The sequence below is a fragment of the Notothenia rossii genome (genome assembly GCF_949606895.1).
Source record: "Notothenia rossii genome assembly, chromosome: 6".
NCBI classification, from domain to species: Eukaryota; Metazoa; Chordata; class Actinopteri; order Perciformes; family Nototheniidae; genus Notothenia; species Notothenia rossii.
Genome location: NC_136909.1, coordinates 8683442 through 8707723, shown reverse-complemented (window position 1 = coordinate 8707723; position 24282 = coordinate 8683442). Strand labels below are relative to the sequence as shown.

The window sequence follows — 24282 nt, the reverse complement described above, 5'->3', positions numbered from 1 at the left end:
ACAGCCAGAACAAATATGTATTCTGAACACGTGACTAAAAAGCTGCACAATTAAAGGTGGGGTCATTTTGGAGAAACCAGCTTGAGTGCGCTAGAATTTGAAAATACACAGCTGGAAGAAATCTGCCACTTCCTTACAGAGCCCCTCCTCCAACACACACGAACGCGCACATGACCAATGAGGGCACGAGATAAGTTTGTGCACAGATGGAAGGCTGACAGGCAGGTAGGCCATCCAGTTATTTTAGCCGGGCCGGCTCAAATGATTGGTCGTGCTTTTTACGGTTCTACGGCTTCTTCCACAGATGAAGTTTTGTTATGGATTTTTGGTCAAAGCACTTCAGATATTCATTGCTATCGGGATGTTAAGAGCATTCCATGGAATATAACAAAGAGTGTATCTCAAGCCGGTTTCTCAAACTTACCCTACCCCACCTTTAATGAAATGAAAATGAGAAAAAGATCAGGAATGAAATGTGAGAAGGAAGTGGTACTGACAGTGAGACACGTGCGGCTGATCTGGGCCCAGCCGTACAGATCGAACAGGCGATGGACGCTCGCCAGCTTGCAGCGCATCAAGCGCTCGCCCTTCACCAGGCTGCCGGGCTCCCAGATCTGAAGGTCGTTGATGGGGGTCACCATCATCATGTCTGAGGGAGAGAAGGAGAGAGTGAGGGAGAGAAGGAGAGAGTGAGGGAGAGAAGGAGGGAGTGAGGAAGAGAAGGAGAGAGGGGTGACGGTGGTCTGCAGTGGGGCTAAAATCACATCTTTATAATCACAATTGAAATGATCTGTGTAGACTATAGCCATACTTAAAATGGCTTTTCAGATCAAAAATATTTGTTATTGCGTTTCGACAATGCATAAGTAATGTTTGCCATTTAGAAGTGGAAAGCAACATATATGCATACAAATGAGACAATGGTCTGTACTGATTTGTATGTATAAAGGGAAAAAAGAATGACAAAGAACACAAACAAACAATGACAACGACTAAAGTAATCCCCTACATTCACTGCCAGTGAGCCTCATACACACGATTATTTACCAGGAACATTGTTAAATGAATATATATGCATGTAATACATTTACATATACGCAGCAAATACCTATAATCATACACATCTACTACATACACACATATGCTGCAGATAAGCTATATCAAAGCAGATCGTTTTACAGAGTGTGGAATGCATTGAATGGCTTTTCATTAAAATATCAATATTTCATTGTCTAACTAATCATGCTGACAGTCAGTATTTTAAAGCTGTATTAAATATTCTTTAAAGTGCACGTACTGGAAGGGGAGACGGGCAACGCGGCCGGAGAGCCGTGAGACGACATGAAGTCAGCGAGCTGCCTGAGAGCCCAGAGGTTCGAGGAGCTGCCCCCCTTCTTCATCTGCTCCTGGATCAGCACGTCCAGCTCCTCCCTGAACGACTACACACACACACACACACACACACACACACACACACACACACACACACACACACACACACACACACACACACACACACACACACACACACACACACACACACACACACACACACACACACACACACACACACACACACACACACACACACACACACACACACACACACACACACACACAGAGATTAGTATAGTATCACATATATTGTAGGGTATGCAAAGTTAACACTTTTTCATAGTTATACTCAATTAAACCCATTTTGTTTGTGTCTACAATTACTTTTTTGTTGTTAGTCACCATTGATTTCTGCAATTCACTAATGTTTCTTATTTTCGTTTTTCTCCTAGTTAATAGAACATTAAACAAGTGACAGAAGTCCACAATTATACATTATTATTTAAGTAAGATACAAAATTGCATGAATATCATATGTTTGTATAATTCTAGAAAATCTACCGGTCCAATGATCCCAATTAGAGGAAGATGTTGATACCACTTACTAAATACTGCTCTTTGATGCCTTTTAATATTCCTTTAACGCCAGTACTGAACTCTGGAAAAACACATGTTAACTTTTGTAAAGTTTATCTAGCAGCACTTCCTTTCATCGCTTCTGAAGGCCTTGTTCTTAAGGACTTCTTTGCTGGCATCTCTGCAATTTTACAACAGCACAACAACTAAACGTATACAGGGAAGGAGTTACTTATACTAATAAAATAAACAATCTGCCTCCAATTTATGATAGAATTCAGATTCATCATGTATATATTATTTAGTTCACCTTGGTCAGATGACTATTGCTGCATCTGGAGTTGATTTATCATATTCTCTCCTTAATCTGTTTTTGTTTAAACATTTAATAAAAAATAGACAAACCGTATGTGAGGGAAAGAAAAAAGAAAATGGTCTTTTGAACACGGTCCCTTCACTACAGCAGTAAGGGGAGAGATGGCAAAAGTACACACATCCTTTACTCAAGTAGAAGTACAGATACTCGTGTTTAAAAATACTCTGGTAAAAGTAGAAGTACTGACTAAAATTCTAAACTCAAGTCAAAGTAAAGAGGCTTTCAAATGTACTTCAGTAAAAAGTACCCATAACTAGCAGCTGTTTTAAAGAGTACCTGACCTCCCTTTATATTAATAGAACAATAATGTCATTGTTAGCTAATGAATGTTTCCATGGTGAACAACGGCAACATGACAACGTTTTCATTGGTCCCTCTTCTTTAGAGAAGACCAGGAAATGAAGGATACACGGATCGTGTTCAAATCAATAGGCACGCAATGACTCTAAATAATAATGATCACGCCACCAAACACACATTCAGACTAAAGGAACCAGCCTGTTTGGAAAATGTAAGAAGTAGAAAGTACAGGTATTTGTGTTGAAAATGTGAGAAGTAGAAAGTACAGGTATGTGTGTTCAACATGTAAGAAGTAGAAAGTGAAGGTATTTGGGTTCAACATGTAAGAAGTAGAAAGTACAGGTATTTGGGTTCAACATGTAAGAAGTAGAAAGTACAGGTCTTTGGGTTCAACATGTAAGAAGTAGAAAGTACAGGTATTTGGGTTCAACATGTAAGAAGTAGAAAGTACAGGTATTTGTGATAAACATGTAAGAAGTAAAAGTAAAAAGTCGTCAGTAACAAAGTATTTGTACTCCACTACGTCCCACCTCTAGTAAGGGGTAAGTAAACATCCTAAATGAATGCTCTCACTTAATGCTCAGCCTCTCCACCTCGCTTCATTAGCAGCAGAAACACAGAGTCATGCACTCAGAGAGGATCCAGCCCTGCCTGCGTCTCAGAGCAGATTTATTGTGATGTGAGGACATTAGAGAAGGGGAAAGACTGAGGCAATAAATCACGCAGACACACAGCCTTCTCACCGGACTCTGGAGGAGGCTGGAGATGCGTTTCTTCTGCGGGGGTCCGGAGCCCGGGGTGGAGTGCTGTGGAGACGGGAGGCTCTCCGGGACCCCATCGCTGGGGCTGAGCTGCACCGGGGTGCCACTGGGGGTCGGGGACTTACTCATCTTCTACTGTTCTGCAGTGGATGTCTTACAACCAGAGGTCAGAGGGGATACCTGCAAATAAAGGGTGTCACTGTTATACAAATGTTGCTTGAAGCTGGACTGTGGGAATTTGATATTTAAAGGTCCCCTATTATACTGTTTTTCATCAATACATTACAGGTCTCAGATATATACAGAACATGTCTCTGATTGGCTGAAATACCAAACAGATCATTGCAGCATTACCCATAATCCCCTCTGTTTCAGCCCTGTTTCAAAAGTGCTGATTCTCTGTCTGTTACTTTAGATGAAAATAAGGAGCCCCTCCCCACGCCCCTTTGGTTAAAAAGAACACAATGGTGCTCTAGGAGGAGATTCAGGTGATAAGATGGGGGGGGGGGGTTACCTTGGTTGCTGATTGGCTAATGGTTGCACAAGCCAAAACATCGTTATGACATCATAAAGTGTCCAAAATCTGATCAGCTCATTTTCAGACAGGTCTTTATAGAAATGGATCAGGACAAAAAGTGAGAGAATCTTTTTTTCTGAAACTTTCAGAGTCTCTTTCCACAGAAGGGACACATGTTGATGTAGAAGAGACATGAAGAAGAGGGGACACATGTTGATGTAGAAGAGACATGAGAAAGTGGATTTTGCGTAATAGGTGACCTTTAAATGAATGTCCATCACAATCGAGCACTTAAGAAACAAGTTCACATAATGCTGACCAAGCCTCTCGCTTCCAGGACAAGCTCTCTGTATTCTGCAGAGATCTCATGTCTGACTTCTACGAGGGAGGTGTGTGAGTCTCTGTTTCTGTTCTCAATAATCTTTTGTCGACAATGTTTGTGTAATCACTCTCATTTCCATTCGGGGAAATCAAAAGTTTGCCCTGCAGGTAGAAATAGATCTTTTTAAAACCTGACAGATTATTCTAGGTTTTTTGCCATGGACAAATGCTGTAAGCTGTTTGCTCGGAAAATGCACTTCTTTAAGAAACAATTAGGGTGGTACAATATATACAAATCCAAAATAATGAAGTTTAAATCCCAATAATGATTTTGCTTGCAATTAATATAACAGATATTAAAGTGTACTCAGTGCTGCCTTTCTACTGCCTTGAGCAAACAGCTTAAAAACAACAAATTGTTCATTAAAGTTGAGGGAAAGTAAATTACTTATAGCATTATTTCTGGAAGTATTGTAACATTGAACTGAAGAAAAAAAGCATAAAAAAAAAAAGGAATGATAGTTACAGTAGGGTAATTTTTTACTGACTCTTTCACCATTAAAGGAAAACCTCAGTGCAATATCACTGTCTTTCAAGTTATTCTTAGTTGACTTAAAATATATATATAGCATTTATATAACAGCTAGTTGCCAGAGTTTGGATTCTGTTCCAAGTTGGTGTTACAGATGACATGCAGTCCTTTAAGAAAACAGAACAAATCCACTTCATTCAGCTGGAGAACAGTCTGGAGATCGGCATGAAGGCACCTTATGACCAATTATAACCAAGAAAAACATAAAAGATTGTGCTCGGCCACAATTATTGGCAGTAGCTTCAGACAGGAAGAGCCTGAGGTCACAAACCTTGTGATGAAACTACAGAAACAACAACAGGCTGCAAGTGTTGAGCTCTCAGTTGCTCCACCATGGACAGTTTGTACTTTGAATATCATCTGTTTATGACTAGGAGGACTGAAAAAAGAATCTGAAATGTTAGTGATATGGCAATATGGACTAGTCTGAGGAGACGCAATATGTAATATGTATTAAAGACACATATTTGACTCAATTGTATCCAGAGTGTGGTGTGGCAAAAAAGTCCCAGCCTGAAATGTGTATTTTACAGACAAAGGGCAAATGAATGTGTTGCTATAAAAATGTATTTCCAATATCGTGAACCATATCGCAAGATAAACTAAATTTGATATTTTTTACAACGCCCTATTCTTACCTAATTTGAAATTAACCAAGCAAACAGATTAGATTAAATAGAAGTATAGACATGATTATTAATACAAAATAATAGGTTATAAGACATTACAAAGTCTTATTTTCCTAGCCATTAGCTCCTAAAGCAGCGGCCATGATTCAGATCAATTCAAAAAGTAATTGCTATCAAAGTTAATGCTAATAAATGTAAATGAAGGAAGTGCAGTATGCAGAATATTGTTTAACAATAAGACTATGATTCAAAGAGTCCACTAAAGCCCAGCACATCAAATATTAAATCACAATTATCCGTTCAATCAATATTCACACAATATGTACAATTTAAAGTAAGATAAGTTTGATTATCTTGCATTAGCACGAAAACAGAGTGGATAAATAAACTGCACATTAAGCCGTCTTTCTTCTTCTGTAATCTCAAAAGGCAGCATAAAGATATAAAAACCTACCCTCACATGAAGGATGCTGTATTCCTCAGGGCACAGATTAGTGGAAGTGCAGAGCTTTTTACAAAATGCAGCATTAGCTGACAGCAACGCCAGAACCACTAACAGGAAGTGAGCTCGAGATGCAGCTCGGTAATTGGAGGAAGAGTAAAGAGTTACTGTAAGGATCTTTAGAGAGAAGCTGGCCACTCCCAGATGAGACACACACACACACACACACACACACACACACACACACACACACACACACACACACACACACACACACACACACACACACACACACACACACACACACACACACACACACACACACACACACACACACACACACACACACACACACACACACACACACACACACACACACACACACACACACACACACACACACACACACACACACAGCTGCAGAGAGCAGATTAGGTCCACACACACCACACCCTCCTGTGCTACATCTTACTTGATAAGATGTATTTCTGTAACTATTTGTGCATCTCTGATCACGTGCATCGTCAAAACCTCTCATGTCTTTAACACCCAGGGCTCACTTTGTAGAGGCTCACCTTGATAGCACAAGAGACCCGTCAGATCCATGTGTGTGTCCCTTATTGCAAACCACACAAGAAACTCGGAGAGCTGACTAAACCTTTACAGGAGGTTCTGGATAAATTGTTAGCACTTAAACTCAACAACATCCGGCTCACTGAGTTCAACATCACTTAAACGTTACATCAGCCGACGTCAGCAATTTGCTAAAGCACTTACTCCCCAATCAAACATTGACATATACTGTAACTGTGCAGTTATGTGTTGCAATAAACTATTACTTTTATTATAGATTCATCTGCAGACTATTGACCTAATCAATCGATTAACGTAGGGGTCTAAAACATGTCCATCTCCTTCTTGTTTTGTAAATCCAAAACATATTGACTTTAACATGATATAAGAAAAGCAGGAAATGTCCATGTTTGAGACGCTGAAAAGAGCATTTTCTGACATTTATACACGCAAAATTACTTAAACAATTAATCAATTATTAAAATACCTTGTGCCTATTTTCTGTTGATACAAATCATTTCTAGTCTATTGATTTTTCGTTGAATACTTTCAGATAGATGCTACTTTCCTTTTTCTATGATGTATTTTGCTTTTAAGCAATCACAAACTCTGATATTATGTCTCCATTGAAATGTATCGACATGTTTGCTTAGAACAGAGTTGCTCATTTAAAAATAACAGGAAGCAGACGGTCTATAAAGTGATATAGATAGATAGTCGTTTACTCTCTCACAGTGGAGGCTGGTCCTCGGTGTGTTTGACTCTCGGACCCAGCTGCTGACAGGCAGCAGACAGACAGCCTCTCTCTCTAGGGAGGGTCCTAATGGCTGAGGGGAGACCTCAGCCTCACTTCCTGCTGCTCTGATCCTCAGCTGCACTGCGATCATGCTGCATCATCAGCTCCCTTCTGTTTCATAACATCTCAGGGAATAGTGGAGCTGATTTCCTGCCACTCTCTCTTCTATGGCTGCATTTTAAAGTCTGAACACTTTATTGTAACGACTCACACTGTGTGCACGTGGTCGCATCACAGGACGTGCAATGCCATAAATCAGGAGAAAGGAAACACTTGCACGGTTCTCATTTTCCAGGATTAATCTTCATTAACCTGTTAAGCCCCAAGCCTGTTTTTCAGAGCGTATCAGAGTGTATCAAAAAATCAAAGCAGATTGCCAGCCACAACCCGAAGCTGAGCGAGGACCAAGAGAAAACTAGAAAAAAGGAGGGTTTGGTTGTAAAAGAAACACAATGGCACTTGTATAAACAATTCGGCAACACAATGATGTTGATCTCATGCTGTAAGGATTCCTGTAATTTGTTCAGATTTGAATATTTGATATGTTCAGGTGATCATGCAACGCAATGCATTTCTGTTAGAAACCCATCTCGACACATTTGGATAAAGATATGAAGATCTGATTTGTGATTACTCAAAAAATACATAAAGAACGGATCAAATAAAACAATCCTTTTGAAAAGTAAACACTTTAGATTAAACAGTGAGCAGCGCTGCAGCCATTAGTCGAATCATTGATAATCAACAGGGAGGTATTGTATCAATAAATCATTAAACGTGGCCTCTAGAAAGTGGCTTTAGGACCTCTGTGCCCTTGACTTCCAGCTGCAGAGAGGCGGCTGGATAATCACTAAGAAGCTTTGATTGCTTTTTCTTTGGGTTTGCTTTCAGGTTTAATTTATAATGTCTGCTAAGTGGTTCCTAACCTTATAATAAATAAAATAAATATAATAAAGCAGTATCTCTTACTGAGTAAGATAAAGGTTAATACATGTTGTTGCTTTCTAAACTTACTGCAATTCATCATGTTTACCTCTTTATTTGTACATGTAATAATCCAATGAAAAATATGTTTTGAGACGCAACATGTTTTGGTCTATGAAATGACGCAAACTAGTGAAACATGTCGATATTTTTTCAAATATATTTCAAAGTCCAAAGTGAAGTTTTTCAATGTCTTGTTTTGTCCGTCAAAAACCAAAAGATATTTACCTTAATATGATAGAACATTTTAAAAAGCAGCAGTGTTCAAATTTGAGAGGCTGAAAAAAACATGTTCTGACATTACTGCACGAGAAACTACTTCAATAATTGATCAATTATCCAAATAGTTGCTGATTAGTTTTTCTAAGTCGACTTATCGTTGCTAGTCCATTTTCAACAAAAAAAAAAAAACATTATTATTTATTTGGAAAAGCACTGTATTATCACAGTATCCTCATTTTGGTAGAGCTTTCATTAATAAGTCAACTTATCTATTAATCGATCAACCGAAAAATTATTGGAAAATATTTTGCTAATTGGACATTCAGTTGTGAAGCCTCAAATACACATTTTGCTCAAATAATATATTTGAGTTTCCGAATGACTAAAAACCAGACATTTAAAGATTTAGAGAAACTGGGATGAACCTTTTTTTGTTTGTTTACTATCCTCTGAAATGTTACAAACTAAATGATCAATCTAGAAATTAATCAGCAGATTGATCGTTACAAATACTCATTAGTTGCAGCCCTAGTAAATTAAAAGACTCGGTATATGAGAGTCACTATTAAAAAAAAATTAAGCGCCTGAAATTAGATCTGATACAGTTTAATAATATATATATTTAAACCCACTAATGACTATGGACAGCTGTATCTCAAATGAACCCATCATCATTGTGCTGAGGGAGATTAATATCTGTATACGGAGGGGGGGGGGGGGTAGGTTTATATCGATCATAGAGTCACGTGAGTGCAAGCAGGGCTCCATATTGTGCTTTTACAGCTTCATATTTCACCGTGCATGCAGATATCGTGTACATAGCTGCATGTTTGTTAGCATCCTCCACACCAGCTAGCAGCCCATCATGCATGGCTGCTTAGCAACATCCGCACGCGCTGCAGCATCAGCATCCGCTTAATGGCCACCAGCTAAAAAAAATAATGCAGCAGCGACGACTCAAACCGTTCTCTCTAAATATCCGAGCAAATATACATATTTATATATATATATAAGTATAATTCCAATAGAAGCAAGAGCAATGCACTAAATCATGGCCTGCATATCCACCCAGAACTATTGTACGAAAATGAACAAAAAACGACATCGCTAGCACGGTAATAAGCAAGAGTAGAGGATGCATGGCTACATCATATAATACAGAGACCTTGCGTTAGTCACGGGCCTTCGTGTGCAGAGCGCAATGAAGAGAAGAAAGCAGCAACAACAATGCGGAGGGCTGCAGAATACGCGATCTTAATCACAAGCACATTATAAGGAATAAAAGACAGCAGATGCACCGTATGTCTGACAACAGGACCGGGCAGTATGGTGTCTGATGGTCGGCGTAAACACGGCTCATGCACGCTGCAGGGAGGACCTACGCCCAGCCATTTAACCATGCTGTTACACTAACACTGATGTTACCAGGTTTACTCACCTCAGTGCATCCTCGGGAGCGCGTGTTCTCTAAGCGCGCGGCTCACCCACGGCCCCGAAGCCGTATACCTCAGGAAGAAGAGATGTGTGGTTAATTACAATTATAACGCCCAAACCGAGGTTCCTTTGTGGGGTTATTTCAGGGCCTCAGCTGGTACCAAGTCGGAGGATGTTTTTCATCGCTCGGTGCGCCTGGACCAGCCCACTGCCACGCCTGTCCACAGTCACACACACACGCGCGCACACACACACACACACATACACACACAGGGCTCCCACTCTTGCATGCACCCACAGTGAGATTCAAGCTTTGCAATGCACTTGGAGTTATTGTGTTGGGAAAAAACCACGCAAAGCCCAAGTGGATGTCTAATGCTTTCTCTTAAAACGTTGTTTAGTTGGCGAGGCCCAGTGTAACCAGGATCAAGATATATGAGCTACATACAGGCGCCCCCTGCTGTTCTGATGGAGAACAGCATGGACACCGTTAGAAACAAACATACATTAGGTTTTTGCTGTATGTATTTAAGTAGGCCTATTAGCAGACATAAACTTAGTACATTACATTTAAAGATACTTCTTAAAATTATTATTTGTGCACTACTAAGTATATTGTGCTTTTAACTTCTCTTAGTTATTTAGTAATCACTTAGGATTATAATGATACACAATACAATCAACAAATAATGTATCATAAACTAGTAGATGATAAATAAAAAATGTTGCTACCTCAGTGAAATGTTAACCTACCCTGGAGTATTTACAGTACAAAAAGCTCCAGCTGTTAAGTTATGAACATTTCAATAAATATAAACAGTAATATAAATGTGTATAGAATAACTAAATTAAATTGTTACGCCAATAATTGTGTTCTTTTACTAGAGCAGAATTTTGAAATCATGACGTTCACTTGCAGAGTATTTCTACACTGTACAAGTACTAGGTATGAGTACTCATTCCACAACAAGTAAAAGGTTGAAGTAATTGTACTTTAATTGAGTATTTCTATTTTCTGACACTACTATTTTACTTCCTAGACTATACAGATTTTACATGACAAACACTGGAATAGACTACAATAAATGATTGATTACCCTTTAACTGATACGCCATTAAGCACCGTTTAAAAGTGGATCGATCAGTAAAAATAACCCCATTAGTTAAATATGATTCAACATATTGATTACTTGTCATTTTGATACTTTATGTAAATGTGTCTGAAAGTGCATGTGACCTTTTTTTAACTGTGCAGACATTTGAACGCAGGGTTTTCAGCAGTTAAGGCTTTACTTCTTTACATTATTCTTCCACCACTGCACATTTAAAAAAGGATACTAACCTGGAGATGTGTGCCAAATAAAAACACGTTACAATGAGTCGTTAATTACATCATTTATCAAGCATTTTGAAATTCAAGTTGTCTTTTTTAAGTAAGAGTAGTACATGTAGTTTTGCAAGGAAAACTCAAATGAAAACTTCTGAAATGAGAAACATTGGCAACCACAGCATTCAGTTATATGGACAAAAAAAAAAATATAATACAGAAATGTAACAAAACGTCCGTCTTCTTGGTACAAATCTCCCCCTTTAAAGGACTTGATTACACCTCATGGAATATAATAACTTAACAAAAAACAACCGACCCTTTTAGACAGTAATTTTAAAAACAGAAGCCGTCTTTACATTTTATTTTAAGGCTGCCAAGGATACAGTTTGTGAAATAAAAATAAAAACACATTCATATTTAATCAAACAAAATATATAAATTAAATACTACAAATAAAATAGTATTTTCTCCGTGAATAATCCTTTCGTCGTAAGTCCCCTAAAAAATAAAACAAGAATTATTGAAAAATGTAACAGTTAACACAATTATCAAATTCAGCGACCTGTTGATTGAACAGGTCACCCACTACAATGCATTGAAATAGATGTTTTTAACACACCCTGACCCTCCTTTAAGTGCACTTTTATAAAGAAAGCTGGGTGCTACAGAAACATTTAACCAGAAGAGGGCGCTGTAACCCCTCACATCTTTGGGATAATGCATTTTTCATTGTGCCCATGTGTTGTTTAAGGTCATGTTTACAAGAGTGTTTCCTCATTACATGACCAGTCACACACTTGAGCAGAGGTCTAATGAGCCAGAATAACTGAACACATATGTGTGTGCGGGGCCTGCGAGTGTGGGAAGATCCCAGGATTTAACACGGAAAATAGAGGTTTGTTTAGGGAATACTTCACCTACAATAAGATCATTTGAACATTACGTACCCTGTGTTAACTTCAACGTGTTTTTATGTTGTGTTTGTATACACTTTCTCCATGGTAAACATAGGATAACAACATCATGGAGAACATTGGATTCAAGGTGAGCTGTTGGTATACAAATGATCCTTTAAGTAACCCACTGCTTCTTTTTTTCCACTGCAGCAATGTTGACTACTTTTTGCAGAAAAGGTGCATAACTATGACTACTCTTTCCACAGTGACAGTGAGCCTGCATGCACAATACCCTAAAACTGATGCAGCTAAATGCAATCATCATTCATTTCCTTCTGTGACATGTACATATATCTTCTGTGTCAATGAGTGTTTTTTAAAGGTTTTTTTCATGCTGAATGATTTGTTTTCTAAGATTTATATGAGCATATCCCTGGCAAACAGAATATGTAAATTGCTACTAATTTATGTTAATTATATAAACAAATTGACACAATTGTCCTATCTTTCCTCCTCCTTCGCGTCGAAAGGAGCCAGTTGAGGTGGTTCGGGCACCTAGTTAGGATGCCACCTGGGCGCCTCCCTAGGGAGGTGTTCCAGGCACGTCCAGCTGGGAAGAGACCAAGGGGTAGACCTAGAACCAGGTGGAGGGATTATTGATTGATTGATTATTGATGATTATCTCTTCGCTGGCCTGGGGGCGCCTTGGGATCCCCCCAGTCAGAGCTGGTTGATGTGGCTAGGGAAAATAAAGTTTGGGGCTCTCTGCTGGAACTGTTACCTCCGCGACCCGACCACGGATAAGCGGGAGAAGATGGATGGATGGTCCTATCTTTCTTTGTTGGAGAACACCCCTTATTTGTACCGTCAATTGGAAATTAAATAAAAATTATGTTTGTGTCCACATGGGGGCAACATTTGTATAATATTACACCAACGATCATATTTGTTTCTATTACCATCCCAATTAATATGTATTTATCATAACGCCTTATATAACCTGTCCGACGTTTGCATGCATTTCAAAATAATCCTTTAACCCTGGAGTGTCAAGACTTCTTCCTTCCAACATTTTGCAGCAATCTGCATTTTAAATGAAGACATACTTATATACAGATGTTTCATCAAGGTATTAAACATATCCAACCTGGCAGGTTTCCAATATTAGTCCAAGCCATCTTCTCTAGGGTTGAGACATCTGTTGTAAAAGAAGAAAGGGATAACATGTTTGTACACACACACACACACACACACACACACACACACACACACACACACACACACACACACACACACACACACACACACACACACACACACACACACACACACACACACACACACACACACACACACACACACACACACACACACACACACACACACACACACACACACACACACACACACACACACACACACACACACACACACACACACACACACACACACTCTCTCTTGATTTAACCAATCAGACGAGGAGGTACTTGTGAGAACGGTCTGAATGCCTCGTTGTGACGGCTACACTGCGGACAATCAAATGCCTCGTGTTGATTGCCAGCGGTAATTGAAGTATGTTCCAGTCAGATCATTTAAGGCAGGGGTTCTCAAAGTGTGGCCCGCGGGCCAATGGCGGCCCTCGGAAATGTTTCTGGCGGCCCGCGATAGTTAACCTGTTAAACCCCAAGTACAGTAAAAAAAAAAAAAAATTTTTTTTTTTTTTTTTTTAACAGACATTGCTCCAGATAACAAACCGTACATCAAAACATGTAACAACAAACAACTAAACAAAACGTAATGGGGGAGGGGGGGGGGGGGGGGGGGGTGGATGCAAGGATGACTTCCTAAGACAGCTGATTGTGACATACACAGGACATTACATACACAATACATTATACATTACACAGGAGATGCCATATTGACAGGGTTAGATAGGAGAGCTGCGGACAGTGAACCGCAATCCTCCTGTCTCCCCTCAAAATCCCCCAGCAGAGAAGCTGCACGCTCCATGTTCAGTAGGTCCAGATACTCCCTCAGCCATGAGTCCCTAGTAAAGCAGGCTGGTTTGCGTTCCTTCCAGTTTAATAGGACTTTAATAGGAGTCTTTTTGTGGCTAAACAGGCCAATGTCCAGAGCCGATCGGTAGTCCTTGCAGGATTGCCATCTGGCTTGAGACCCAGTAGACATGCAATGGGACATGTAGGGAAATTAACTTTTAAAGATTCAGACAATAAGGATATTACTTCTGACCAAAGTTTTTTTTACCGCTGGGCATTCCCAGAGTAGGTGCAACAATGTACCTCGCTTGCCACATTCATGCCAGCATAAATCTCTGTTTATTGTCCGTCTTGGATTTTGTAACAGGGGTGATGTAAGCTCTATTGAGAATTTTGAACTGTATGATCCTGAATCTTACACATTTAGAAGAGAAAATAGCTGACTGCCAAATGGAGTTCCATTGCAAAGCAGACAGAGAGATATTCAAGGTATGCTCCCAGGACAGTTGGACAGGAGAATAGGTATTCGGGGCAGCCCTAGATAATAATTTATAAATGTTAGAGACCACACCTGATGATATGATTGCTTTCTTGAGGCGCTGGTCCTCTTCCATACATGAAGCAGGCATGGCTTATTTATTGATGGTCCATCAATCCATTTTTGTGCAAAAATCGGAGAAACTAAATGATAGCATTATGGTAGCCACCGGAGGCTAGCGCAGCTTCCGGTTCCTCTACGCGTCACTCTCACTCCTTATTTGGTAACCTGAATCTCGCAAATCTCGCAAATCTCGCGAGTTGCAGTTAAGCGGAAAATCTGTTGTAAGTTATCAGAAACGGGAGTTAGCTAGCGATTTTAGCTAGTCACTGTCTGTAGATAACCCAACTTTGTGTCCTCTGAGACTGAAGGAGATGTTGCATTGTTTTTGTTGCCTTCGTTGTAGTTTTATGTGTATTTTGGATTTAATTTAGGTTAACTTCCAGTTCCGTTTGCATGCTTTTATTTTGAAGTCGAGATAACGTGTTTGACAGGAAGTTGTGGTGGCATCGGAGACAACTTGACAGATAAAGTAGTGTCTGCTATGTAACGGCAGAGAAAGAGTGTGTGTGTTTGCGTGTGTGGTTAAGTATATGAACGCACACAAAAGTCCGGTTATACAATAATAAAACAACAAGCTGTCTCTCCCAACGTCCACACTCAGGCACACTGTTATTTCCAATGAATACCCCCAGCGCGAGCATCCCCAAACTCACTCCCTGATTGGATGCACGTCCCAAAGGCGGCAAAGTGTTCACGTGAACATCGGAAACAAAATTTGTTGGAAGTTTTCGTTGTGTAAGCGAGATGGAGGAGCCAGGGCCGTCGCGTAAAAAACGTTTTGTCAGTGAGGAGAAAAGGAAGTTCCAGGAGAAATGGAGCAACGCTTACTTCGTTTTACCTCAGGGGTCGGATAAAGTGATATGCCTCATCTGCAAGCAGGTGAATGCAATGCTCAAGGAGTATAACATAAAACGCCATTATGATACCAATCATAAAATGTATGACAAGTTCATGGGCAAGGAGCGCAGAACTAAACTTGAACAACTTCAAAGAGGTTTAACTGCCCAGCAGTCAGTTTTCACAAATCTTGCAAAATCCGGTGAAGCTGTAACACAGGCTAGCTATGTGGTAGCTCACGAAATTGCCAGGCGGAGCAAGCCGTTCAGTGATGGAGAATTCGTGCGAGACTGCATTTTGAAAGTGGCTGACATTGTATGCCCTGAACAAAAGTCAAAGTTCCGTGACATAAGTTTATCGAATGACACAGTGACACGACGAATCGAAGATCTGGCCAATGATCTCAAAGAGCAATTGGGACTACGTGTGGAAGGCCTAGGCAAGGGGTCCTTTTCTATAGCACTGGATGAGAGTACAGACATTTCTGATACTGCACAACTGCTGATTTTCATTCGAACGGTCACGGAGGACTTTGAAATAGGCGAGGAACTGCTAAGCATGGAGAGTATCAAAGACAGAACAAGGGGAATCGACATTTGTGATGCTGTGTGTCGTAGTCTCGATGCATACAATGTGGAGCTGACATCCATGTTCGGTGTCACAACAGATGGAGCGCCAGCCATGGTCGGGAGAAAGGCGGGCGCTGTCTCTTTGCTCAGCGACAAAGTGGCCAATAACGGAGGTGAGAAGACAGTGAATTTCATAAAGTCCAGAGGTCTGAATCACCGTCAATTCAAAACTTTTTTGGTGCAATCAGAGGCTGAATTTGGTGACGTCATATACTTCACTGCTGTCAGGTGGCTGAGCAGAGGTGCCACACTGAAGCGTTTTTTTAATTTGAGGAAAGAAATCGCTGAGTTAATGCAATCAAAAGGACAAGATCTGCCACAGTTAAGTGACACTGAATGGCTTTGTGACCTAGCGTTCCTTGTTGACCTGAACACCTTTCTCAGCGATCTCAATGTGAAGCTGCAGGGCCATGGGAAGCTCATTTCCACATTGTTTGAAAGCGTCAAAGCTTTCCAGCGAAAACTTCAACTAGTGCAGGGACAGCTCAGAGAGGGGGATCTAACCCATTTCCCCACCTGCAAGGTGCTCGCAGGTGAATGTGACGTTTTACATCACCTGTGTTCAGACAAGAACCACAACCTCATGGAAAAACTCCAAGAGGAATTCCACCACCGCTTCTCGGACTTCAGTGACCACGAGAAGTCATTCAACCTATTCCAAGATCCCTTCACATGTGCACCCGAAGAAGAGCCTGCAGAAATGCAGTTCGAGCTCATCGACCTGCAGGAGAGCTCTGAGGCCAGAGCAGCATATCGAGACAAGAATCTCATCGAGTTCTACAAAGGACTTTCCCCATCTACGTACCCTGCACTTCGCCAACATGCCATCAGAATGGCCTCTCTGTTCGGAAGCACATACATTTGTGAGAAAACCTTCTCCACCATGGCCATCAACAAATCCCAGCTGAGATCCAGGCTGACGGATGCCCATCTACATGCTTTCCTTCGTATAGCAACAACGGAGATGGAACCGGACATCAAAGGAATAGTAGCCAACAGACGACAGCACCATAAATCCCATTCAAAGTAGGAAAAGGTATGTTGATGACAGGCAATAATAGCCGATTTGTGTTACAAATACAACAACAATAATAATAACAATGATGATGATGAATACTGTGTTATTGTGGTCTTTGGTAAGCTTCTATTTTAAAAGTCTCTTTCTCTCCCTCCCCCCTCTCTGTCTCTCTGTATTTGTCTTGCAGAGACTATCCTGTGGTGCTTGAGTAGCTGGAATTGGTTCTGAAACAGGGCCCTGCTGATAAGACAGGAAATCCACAGCATATCACTAACTCCAGCGCAATACTCTCTGTGTGTGTGTGTGTGTGTGTGTGTGTGTGTGTGTGTGTGTGTGTGTGTGTGTGTGTGTGTGTGTGTGTGTGTGTGTGTGTGTGTGTGTGTGTGTGTGTGTGTGTGTGTGTGTGTGTGTGTGCAATAAAGAGAAGATTTGTTTTGGAATTTTGTGTTCCGTTTTTTCTTGGGCGGCCCTTAATCCAATATTGGGTACCTAAATTGGCCCTCACTCATCAAAACTTTGAGAACCCCTGATTTAAGGGAATGATAAATGTGTCTGATTGTTTATTGTTGAAGGATTCTGTATGGATTCCTACACAGTTTGAATGTTGGCTGTATTGTGTTTTAAAAAAGAGTTACACCATTTGTCTACAGCCGATGGTGATTTCTGCATTCACTATTTAAGTAAGTGAGTGACCCGGGTTTGAATCCGCCTGTCATCCCCTGGTTCACACTTTCATAGCGGTCGCTTGATTAAATGCACTGGTGGCCCAACAAAAATCTTTAAAAAAGAAAACATACATTATTGTTTATACACCTGTTTAAGACCTTGATGTGGCCGTCGTTTAAGTGGAAGTTTATCTGTATTCATGTAGCCTTATGCTTAGTGTCATTACTCTACTCAGGAATGCATATTTTCATAATTTATGAATGTGTGTAGGTAGGCCCCTGTCCTCCTCAAAATGAACAAATCTTGTTTCTATTTCCATCTCATCACAACTGAATTATTTTATATACAGTATTTCCCTTTTTTTTTTCCTATGTAAATTTTTTAACAAGTAATTTTTCTTTCACTTGCGTAGTGTAAGAGTAGTGAGGTTCTGAAGGGCTTCATCTCCACTTATAGATATTTGTTTTGCTATTTAAAAATAGCGCAGTATAATTCAACCTTGAGTGTTGTTATATACATATGCTGTACCATATTTATTCTGGGTAAGGAAAACATTTTAATTAGGAAACACTGCACTTCATTTTCAGCTGGAATGCATTTTTCGAGATAACTAGAACACGTATTTAGAAATCTGTCTGAGAAGGTCCGAAAAGTATCCTTTAGTTTTGACGGAAATGTAAGTTATGTGATGATGTTTTACTAAGAGTACATTTAATAAAAGTTTCAAAAATGTTTGTAGTTACCGTCAACTATAGTTTTTAGCAAAGCAAATCTAATTTTTTTCACTCTTTTGAAAATCAGAAGAAATACAAACATTGTTTGATTGGAGCATCGCTACTAACCAACAACAACAGTTTATAATTAGGAAAGAAAAACGAGTTACCAGAGTCTGATCGGGGGCCACTTGTATGAGGAACTGGTATCCAGGCACCACACAGTGCTGCAGCATCAGTCTGGTCATATCTCCGTCCTCTGTCACTGCTTCTAGGGGCATGCTGAACCCATCCTCCATTTGCTCCTGTCAGGAAAGAAAAGAAAATATATTTAAAAAATGACCGTAAACTATAAAATATCCATCTTCTTTCAAAAGGAATCAGAACAATTACAATGAAATAAGGCTTGGAAAAACTGTACGGCAAAACATTTGTTCATAAGTAAAAAAATAAAAGCATGACAAATCTCCATATCAAAACACTAAATATACCTAAAACACAATTTTTTATTTCACTGGAACAGCAGAATTTTTGTTGTTTTTACTTTTACTAAAATTAATTAAAGGTAGGGTAGGTAAGAATGGAGAAACCAGCTCGAGTGCGCTAGAATTTGAAAGTAATGAGGGCACGAGATAAGTTTGTGCACAGATGGAAGGCTGACAGGCAGGTAGGCCATCCAGTTATCTGCCCCGGGCCGGCTAAAATGATTGGTCGTGCTTGCTTCCACAGATGACATTTTTTATGTATTTATTGTCAAAGCATTTAATGGATTCATTGCTATCGGGATGTTAAGAGCATTCCATGGAATATAACAAGTGTTTCTGAAGTGAATTACCTACCCCACCTTTAAATGAGACATTAACAATTATTCTCAATCATGATTTTTGTCTCCCAAATTTAAATGAAAACGATCGACTGCAATATTGTAGCTTTTAGAATTGAAGGGAGGTATTTTGGATACAATATATATTTATTTTTTATAGGAGATAACCATATTGTAAGTATAATTTAGATGCAAAGATTAAGATTTGTACATTATCAAGAACACATGAAAGGAAAGTGAAAGCAGTGCTCCGTTAAGACAACATTGAAAGTACAAAAATAATACTTTTCCTTCTGAAATCAAGAAATGAATAAACAGGATTATTTTTGGCTTGAATCTTGCAGCCCTACTGGCCCTTAGTTTGTGACTTTTGGATTCACTGAAGCCGTACAATAACACAAACAAAATAACTGCTCAAGGCAAAGGTAGGCCAGCAACTCATGTTCTGCTAAGGTACAATTACTTCTATTTTCCAGCAGAGTCTGGTAGCATAGATAACAGCGTCAGTTCTCCGTCAAAAAATGGCTGTCTGACAGCATGGTAAAGCGATGGAAATACTGTTACAGTTTTTCTCGATTGCTAACACTAAAATTATACATAAAGCACAATTATTTTAACTGACACTCAAAGAGCAAAGCATCGACTCAAATCTCCAAAACTCTAAACATGTTTTCAGCTTTTCACACAATTTGCAAATCAACATGGCACTTTTTGCAAACCACTGCACACGTTTCTCCACGTAAAACACAGGAATCTGACTTACAGTCACGTGTTAGCTGGTTTAAAACACTGATATTCAAAATGCCTCACACATGGACCAATCATCAAGAAACACGTTCCACCTGACCAAACACCTGATAGCATAATTGTCGGCTTATCAATCCGGATGTTAGCACTATAAAAAGACCACAGGTGAGTACTTTCTTACAGCAACAATGAGAGCCAACATGGGAGCAAGAGCAAGAGGAGGAGGAAGAGGTGGGGTGAGAGGGAGAGGAGGAGGAAGAGGTGGGCTGAGAGTGAGAGGAGGAAGAATGAGAGTGAGAGGAGGAGGAAGAGCACTCTCTAATGAAATAAAATGTTATCAACCATGGTTTGACGATGAGAGAGGCTGGACAGAGTGTTCAGCCTAATCTAAGCCGATTTACTGTTGCCTCTGTAATCCGGACACTTAGACTTGAAAACACGTTATTTCCCAGTTTTGAGCTCTGCATAATTCATGATATATCAGTGCTTATATCTGTTGTGTGAAACGTATTTACTTCATTACTGTAATTGAATTGTTGGCATGTTGCAGACTATAACTGTACACAAATCCTGCACTATTTACTGTGGTAAACTGACTTGTATGCAACACAGAAACTGACCAATCCCTACATCTTTGTTGTTTATCTGAAGGACTGAGAAACAAAGAGGTGCAGGTGGAAGGCTAAGGATGTTCAATGAGGCACAGGAAGCAGCAGTTACAAACTGGGTTTTGGCAAACAATGCATCACACTGAGAGAGATCCGAAGCATAGTAACTATGTGCTGAGATGCATGTTGCACAATGTTATTTTTGAATAAAATGTGATTTTTCTTCAACAACTAATTTGTGTTTCTTCATTTACTGTATTTCTGTGAACTCAAGCAATCTTTCTCTGCAGACCTCTCTGTACAGAGCATAGCCCATACAAGATGAAATTGCTTTAGAATGCTCAGCAGTGTGTAGTCAAACAATCTAGAATTATGAATGAATTGTATTTGGTGCAAAAGTTTGCATTTGGTAAGTGTTTGTCGTTTTGAGTGCAGTTCTTCATTTAGCAGGAGAAATGCTCACTTTGGGCGTGTGGTTTTGTGAATTGTGTTTAGTGTTCTGAGAAACTGAGCAAAAAGAAATGTGTTAGCAATCGAGAAAAACTGTAATGTAACGTACACCTAAAACTAATATGTATTTATTTATCTTTGTAGGCCTTTCCTTCAGAATACACTGATTATGGATAACAACCTTTCTTTAAAACAATCTGAATTATTACTTTAAAGCCTCAAAGTCAGTTTTTTTACCTCAGACATAATTTTAAGTGCAGGAGATAACATAAAAAAGCCAATTAGAAGGTGTTTCACAGATACAAGAAGACAGGTCAATTTTCAAACTGTCATAACAGCAAGGTGGAAAAACAAACACTCACATCATCCACTCGCCATAGATCACTTCCCAAGACATCAGTCTGGCCATAAGTGATTGCATTCTTGAGGAAATCAGTCCCACTGACAGTATTCTGAGAAATAGAAAATAACACTAATGAAAAATACAAAATAAGTGGCAATGCTGCCCTTTGAAAATAACAGCGGACACTTGTCATTTGATAAGAGTCCTGATGAACAGAGCACTTACACTGTCGGCGTCCTGCAAAACTGCAAGAAGCAATCTTATGTATTCTGTCGCAGCTTTGAGTGTGTCCACTTTACTGGGCTTTCTGTCTGGTCGCATCAGTGGCACCATGCGCTTCAGGCGGGAAAACATGGTGTTCAAGTTCCTTATCTACGCAGGAGAGAGGCTGAGTTTCACATTAATGATACTTGAATAAAGCAAATACAATGGTGACTAATAAGAACATGCATGGACAATTTATGAGCAAACCGGCCCCTAGGCACAGACATGTAAAGAACAAGAGTCTTTTAGCTCATTTTGCAACTTTGTGTTAGTTATGTATGACATTTGATCGACATTGACCAACTGCAACACATACAACATAATGATAACATAATAGTATAATACTGTAAAAAAAAAAATCCATTCTGCATATGAGTACTTTTACTGTTGATACTTGAAGTAAGTTAAGCCAATAATACTTCTGTCGTTTATATTATTCTGAAATGGACCTTTACGTTTGGTACTTTACATAGTAGTATATTTTGATGCTAATACTTTTAAAGTACAAATACTATGGTCTTAAAACACCCAAAGTCCTGATTTCAAAATGTTACTTAAGTAAAAGTGCAAAAGTACTAGCATCAAAACGTCCTTAAAGTGGAAAAAGTAAGATATATCATTCTGCACAATGGCCAATTTCACTTCTTAAAAGTTAATTACCATTACAAGTAACGTTGGTTGTGACTTCGACAGCTAAGTAGCTACATGTCTAAGCTAGCGGTACGTGATAGCAACTGCTCACTTGACGTTAGCCTGCTGTCAAACACATTAGTAAACATTTTCCTGCGTTTCACACTCTTCTACTCACTCTCAGTCGTTCCTTGGCGTTGACTTGCTCTCGTTTCTTCACAGATTCAATGAATTCCTCGGCCACGAAGTATACTCCTTGCCTTCCTCTCTTATACTTCACTATGTTGCTGTAGCAAGGGAGGGCTGACTCGCCCGTTAAACGCTTCAAAATATCGCTCATTAATTCATCCTCTGGCACCTTCATTTTAAGCCAATATATGAGTGGCTTTTGATAATTATCTGTTACTTTAATCACGTTATGTTTTAATGTAAACGTCAAACGGCAGGAGAAGGGAGAGGTGCGGACACAACACACCTGTGCTTCATTATTAATTAGGGGAGGCTGTCATAGCAACATGATCAATTTAACGGTTTTAACGGTCTGTCACTATGAGAGGTGAAGGAAGTACTCTGATCTTGTTCCTAAGTGAACGTAGAAGTACCACAATGTAGGAATACTCTGTTACAAGTAAAAGTCCTGCGTTGCAAATGTTATTCAAGTAAAAGTAGCCTACTAAAGTAATGGCATAAAAATAATAATATACTTAAACTACCAAAAGTAAAAGTAGTTATTATTGGCCTATTTCAGAAAAGTATACATTATATGTTTTGATTATAATTATTGATGCATTAAAGTTTTATCAAAGCTGGTAAAGGTGCAGCTAGCAGGGTAGCATGTGGATTTACTCCAAGTGTAACTAATATTGTATTTAAGTGTTTACCATATTGCATATTATATCACTTTTCCAAATCTGCAAAGTAATTAACAATATTAAATACATGTAGAGGAGTAAAAGTAAAATGTTCACCTCTAAATCGACTGGGGTAAAATTGAAAGTGAAAATTGTACTTCGGTATGTCCTACCTAATTACTTTACACCACTAATAATCACTATATAGCGCTTTGAGCACGAGGAAAAGAGATATATAAATGTAATGTATTATTTAATATATTATGTGAAAGAGGCTAAGAAAGGCAGAGATGGAGATGGAAGAATCACTCAGATTATATACTTAAGTAAAAGCACTGGTGGAAATTAAATTTGGAGGGTTTTGAGCACTAAAACATAATACATAATACAATTCTTGCAAAAATACATACAAATACAATCAGTATAGGCTACTGTATATACATGCATTTTTATATTCACATGAAATCGTCCCGTCTGTTCCCCTTCTCTTTTGCTCTCTCTGAGTTGTATTCCATTTTCCCCAGAGTATTTCCCAAATGTCTTTTAGGGACTTTTATTTCTTTGCTGCAAAGATCTTAGGACAGAGGATGTTGAACAGAGTTAAAAGGCCTCTTGAGTAAATGTGTTATTGAGCTATACAATTTAGATTTGATTGATGGATTGAATGATGGATTGATTGACATCCCACAGAGTCTAGAGTAAATAGGCTGCTGTAATCAGGCGGAAATTGCCGTTTATCAAAGGTCACAGAAAGCAATCAACCAAATAGGATCATAACACAGTCAGAGGTAAATCAGCCAAGCCTGGAAATAGAGAGAAAAACGACTCTGATGTGACGAATCAGCAACAAACAAAACAATCTCTATTACAGTTTTTCTCGATTGCTAACACACTAAAATGATACATAAAGCACAATTATTTTAGCTGACACTCAAAGAGCAAAACATCGGCTCAAATCTCCAAAACTCTAAACACGTTTTCACACAATTTGCAAATCAACATGGCACTTTTTGCAAACCAC

At 39.3% G+C, this 24282-nt stretch overlaps 3 protein-coding genes and 1 long non-coding RNA gene across 7 annotated transcripts in view; 1 reads left to right on the top strand and 3 right to left on the bottom strand.

The window, feature by feature from the left end:
• Window positions 1-10114, bottom strand: part of add2 (adducin 2 (beta)) — a 28332-nt gene extending 18218 nt beyond the window's left edge. The window contains exons 1-4 of one of the 4 annotated variants that reach the window (XM_079686662.1): window positions 9863-10114; window positions 3331-3528; window positions 1298-1439; window positions 498-649 (exon numbers count right to left, since the gene is read on the bottom strand). In XM_079686662.1, the coding sequence (XP_079542788.1) occupies window positions 498-649; window positions 1298-1439; window positions 3331-3477 (441 nt within the window). In that variant the 5' untranslated portion in view covers window positions 3478-3528; window positions 9863-10114. Of the gene's footprint in view, window positions 1-497; window positions 650-1297; window positions 1440-3330; window positions 3529-5861; window positions 6016-9722; window positions 9745-9862 lie in introns of those variants that run through there. The other 3 variants (XM_079686659.1, XM_079686661.1, XM_079686660.1) reach the window with 3 other exon arrangements.
• A 1124-nt stretch (window positions 10115-11238) lies between these two features.
• figla (folliculogenesis specific bHLH transcription factor) lies at window positions 11239-22918 on the bottom strand. Its single transcript, XM_079685914.1, has 6 exons — window positions 22589-22918; window positions 21742-21888; window positions 21536-21625; window positions 18716-18850; window positions 13232-13282; window positions 11239-11686 (listed from the first exon to the last, which is right to left on the bottom strand). Exons 1-5 carry the CDS (start codon window positions 22772-22774, stop codon window positions 13268-13270), a joined length of 573 nt encoding a protein of 190 aa, XP_079542040.1. The 5' UTR covers window positions 22775-22918; the 3' UTR covers window positions 11239-11686; window positions 13232-13267.
• Window positions 13949-15793, bottom strand: LOC307042185. Its single transcript, XR_013809036.1, has 2 exons — window positions 15665-15793; window positions 13949-15520 (listed from the first exon to the last, which is right to left on the bottom strand). It is a non-coding gene; the product is annotated as an uncharacterized lncRNA (long non-coding RNA).
• On the top strand, window positions 15427-17484 carry LOC307042183 (general transcription factor II-I repeat domain-containing protein 2A-like; the record flags this gene model as incomplete). The annotated part of the gene is made up of 2 exons (XM_079685913.1): window positions 15427-17184; window positions 17354-17484. The coding sequence occupies one exon, from the start codon at window positions 15427-15429 to the stop codon at window positions 17176-17178; it is 1752 nt and encodes a 583-aa protein (XP_079542039.1). The 3' UTR covers window positions 17179-17184; window positions 17354-17484.
• Window positions 22919-24282: the final 1364 nt, after the last annotated feature.

Coding starts and splice junctions, on each gene's coding strand:
- figla (XM_079685914.1), bottom strand. CDS start 22,774: ATGAAGGTGCCAGAGGATGAATTAATGAGCGATATTTTGAAGCGTTTA. Junction 21,889..22,588: donor ACGCCAAGGAACGACTGAGA/GTGAGTAGAAGA, acceptor TCTCCTGCGTAG/ATAAGGAACTTGAACACCAT. Junction 21,626..21,741: donor TTTTGCAGGACGCCGACAGT/GTAAGTGCTCTG, acceptor TCTATTTCTCAG/AATACTGTCAGTGGGACTGA.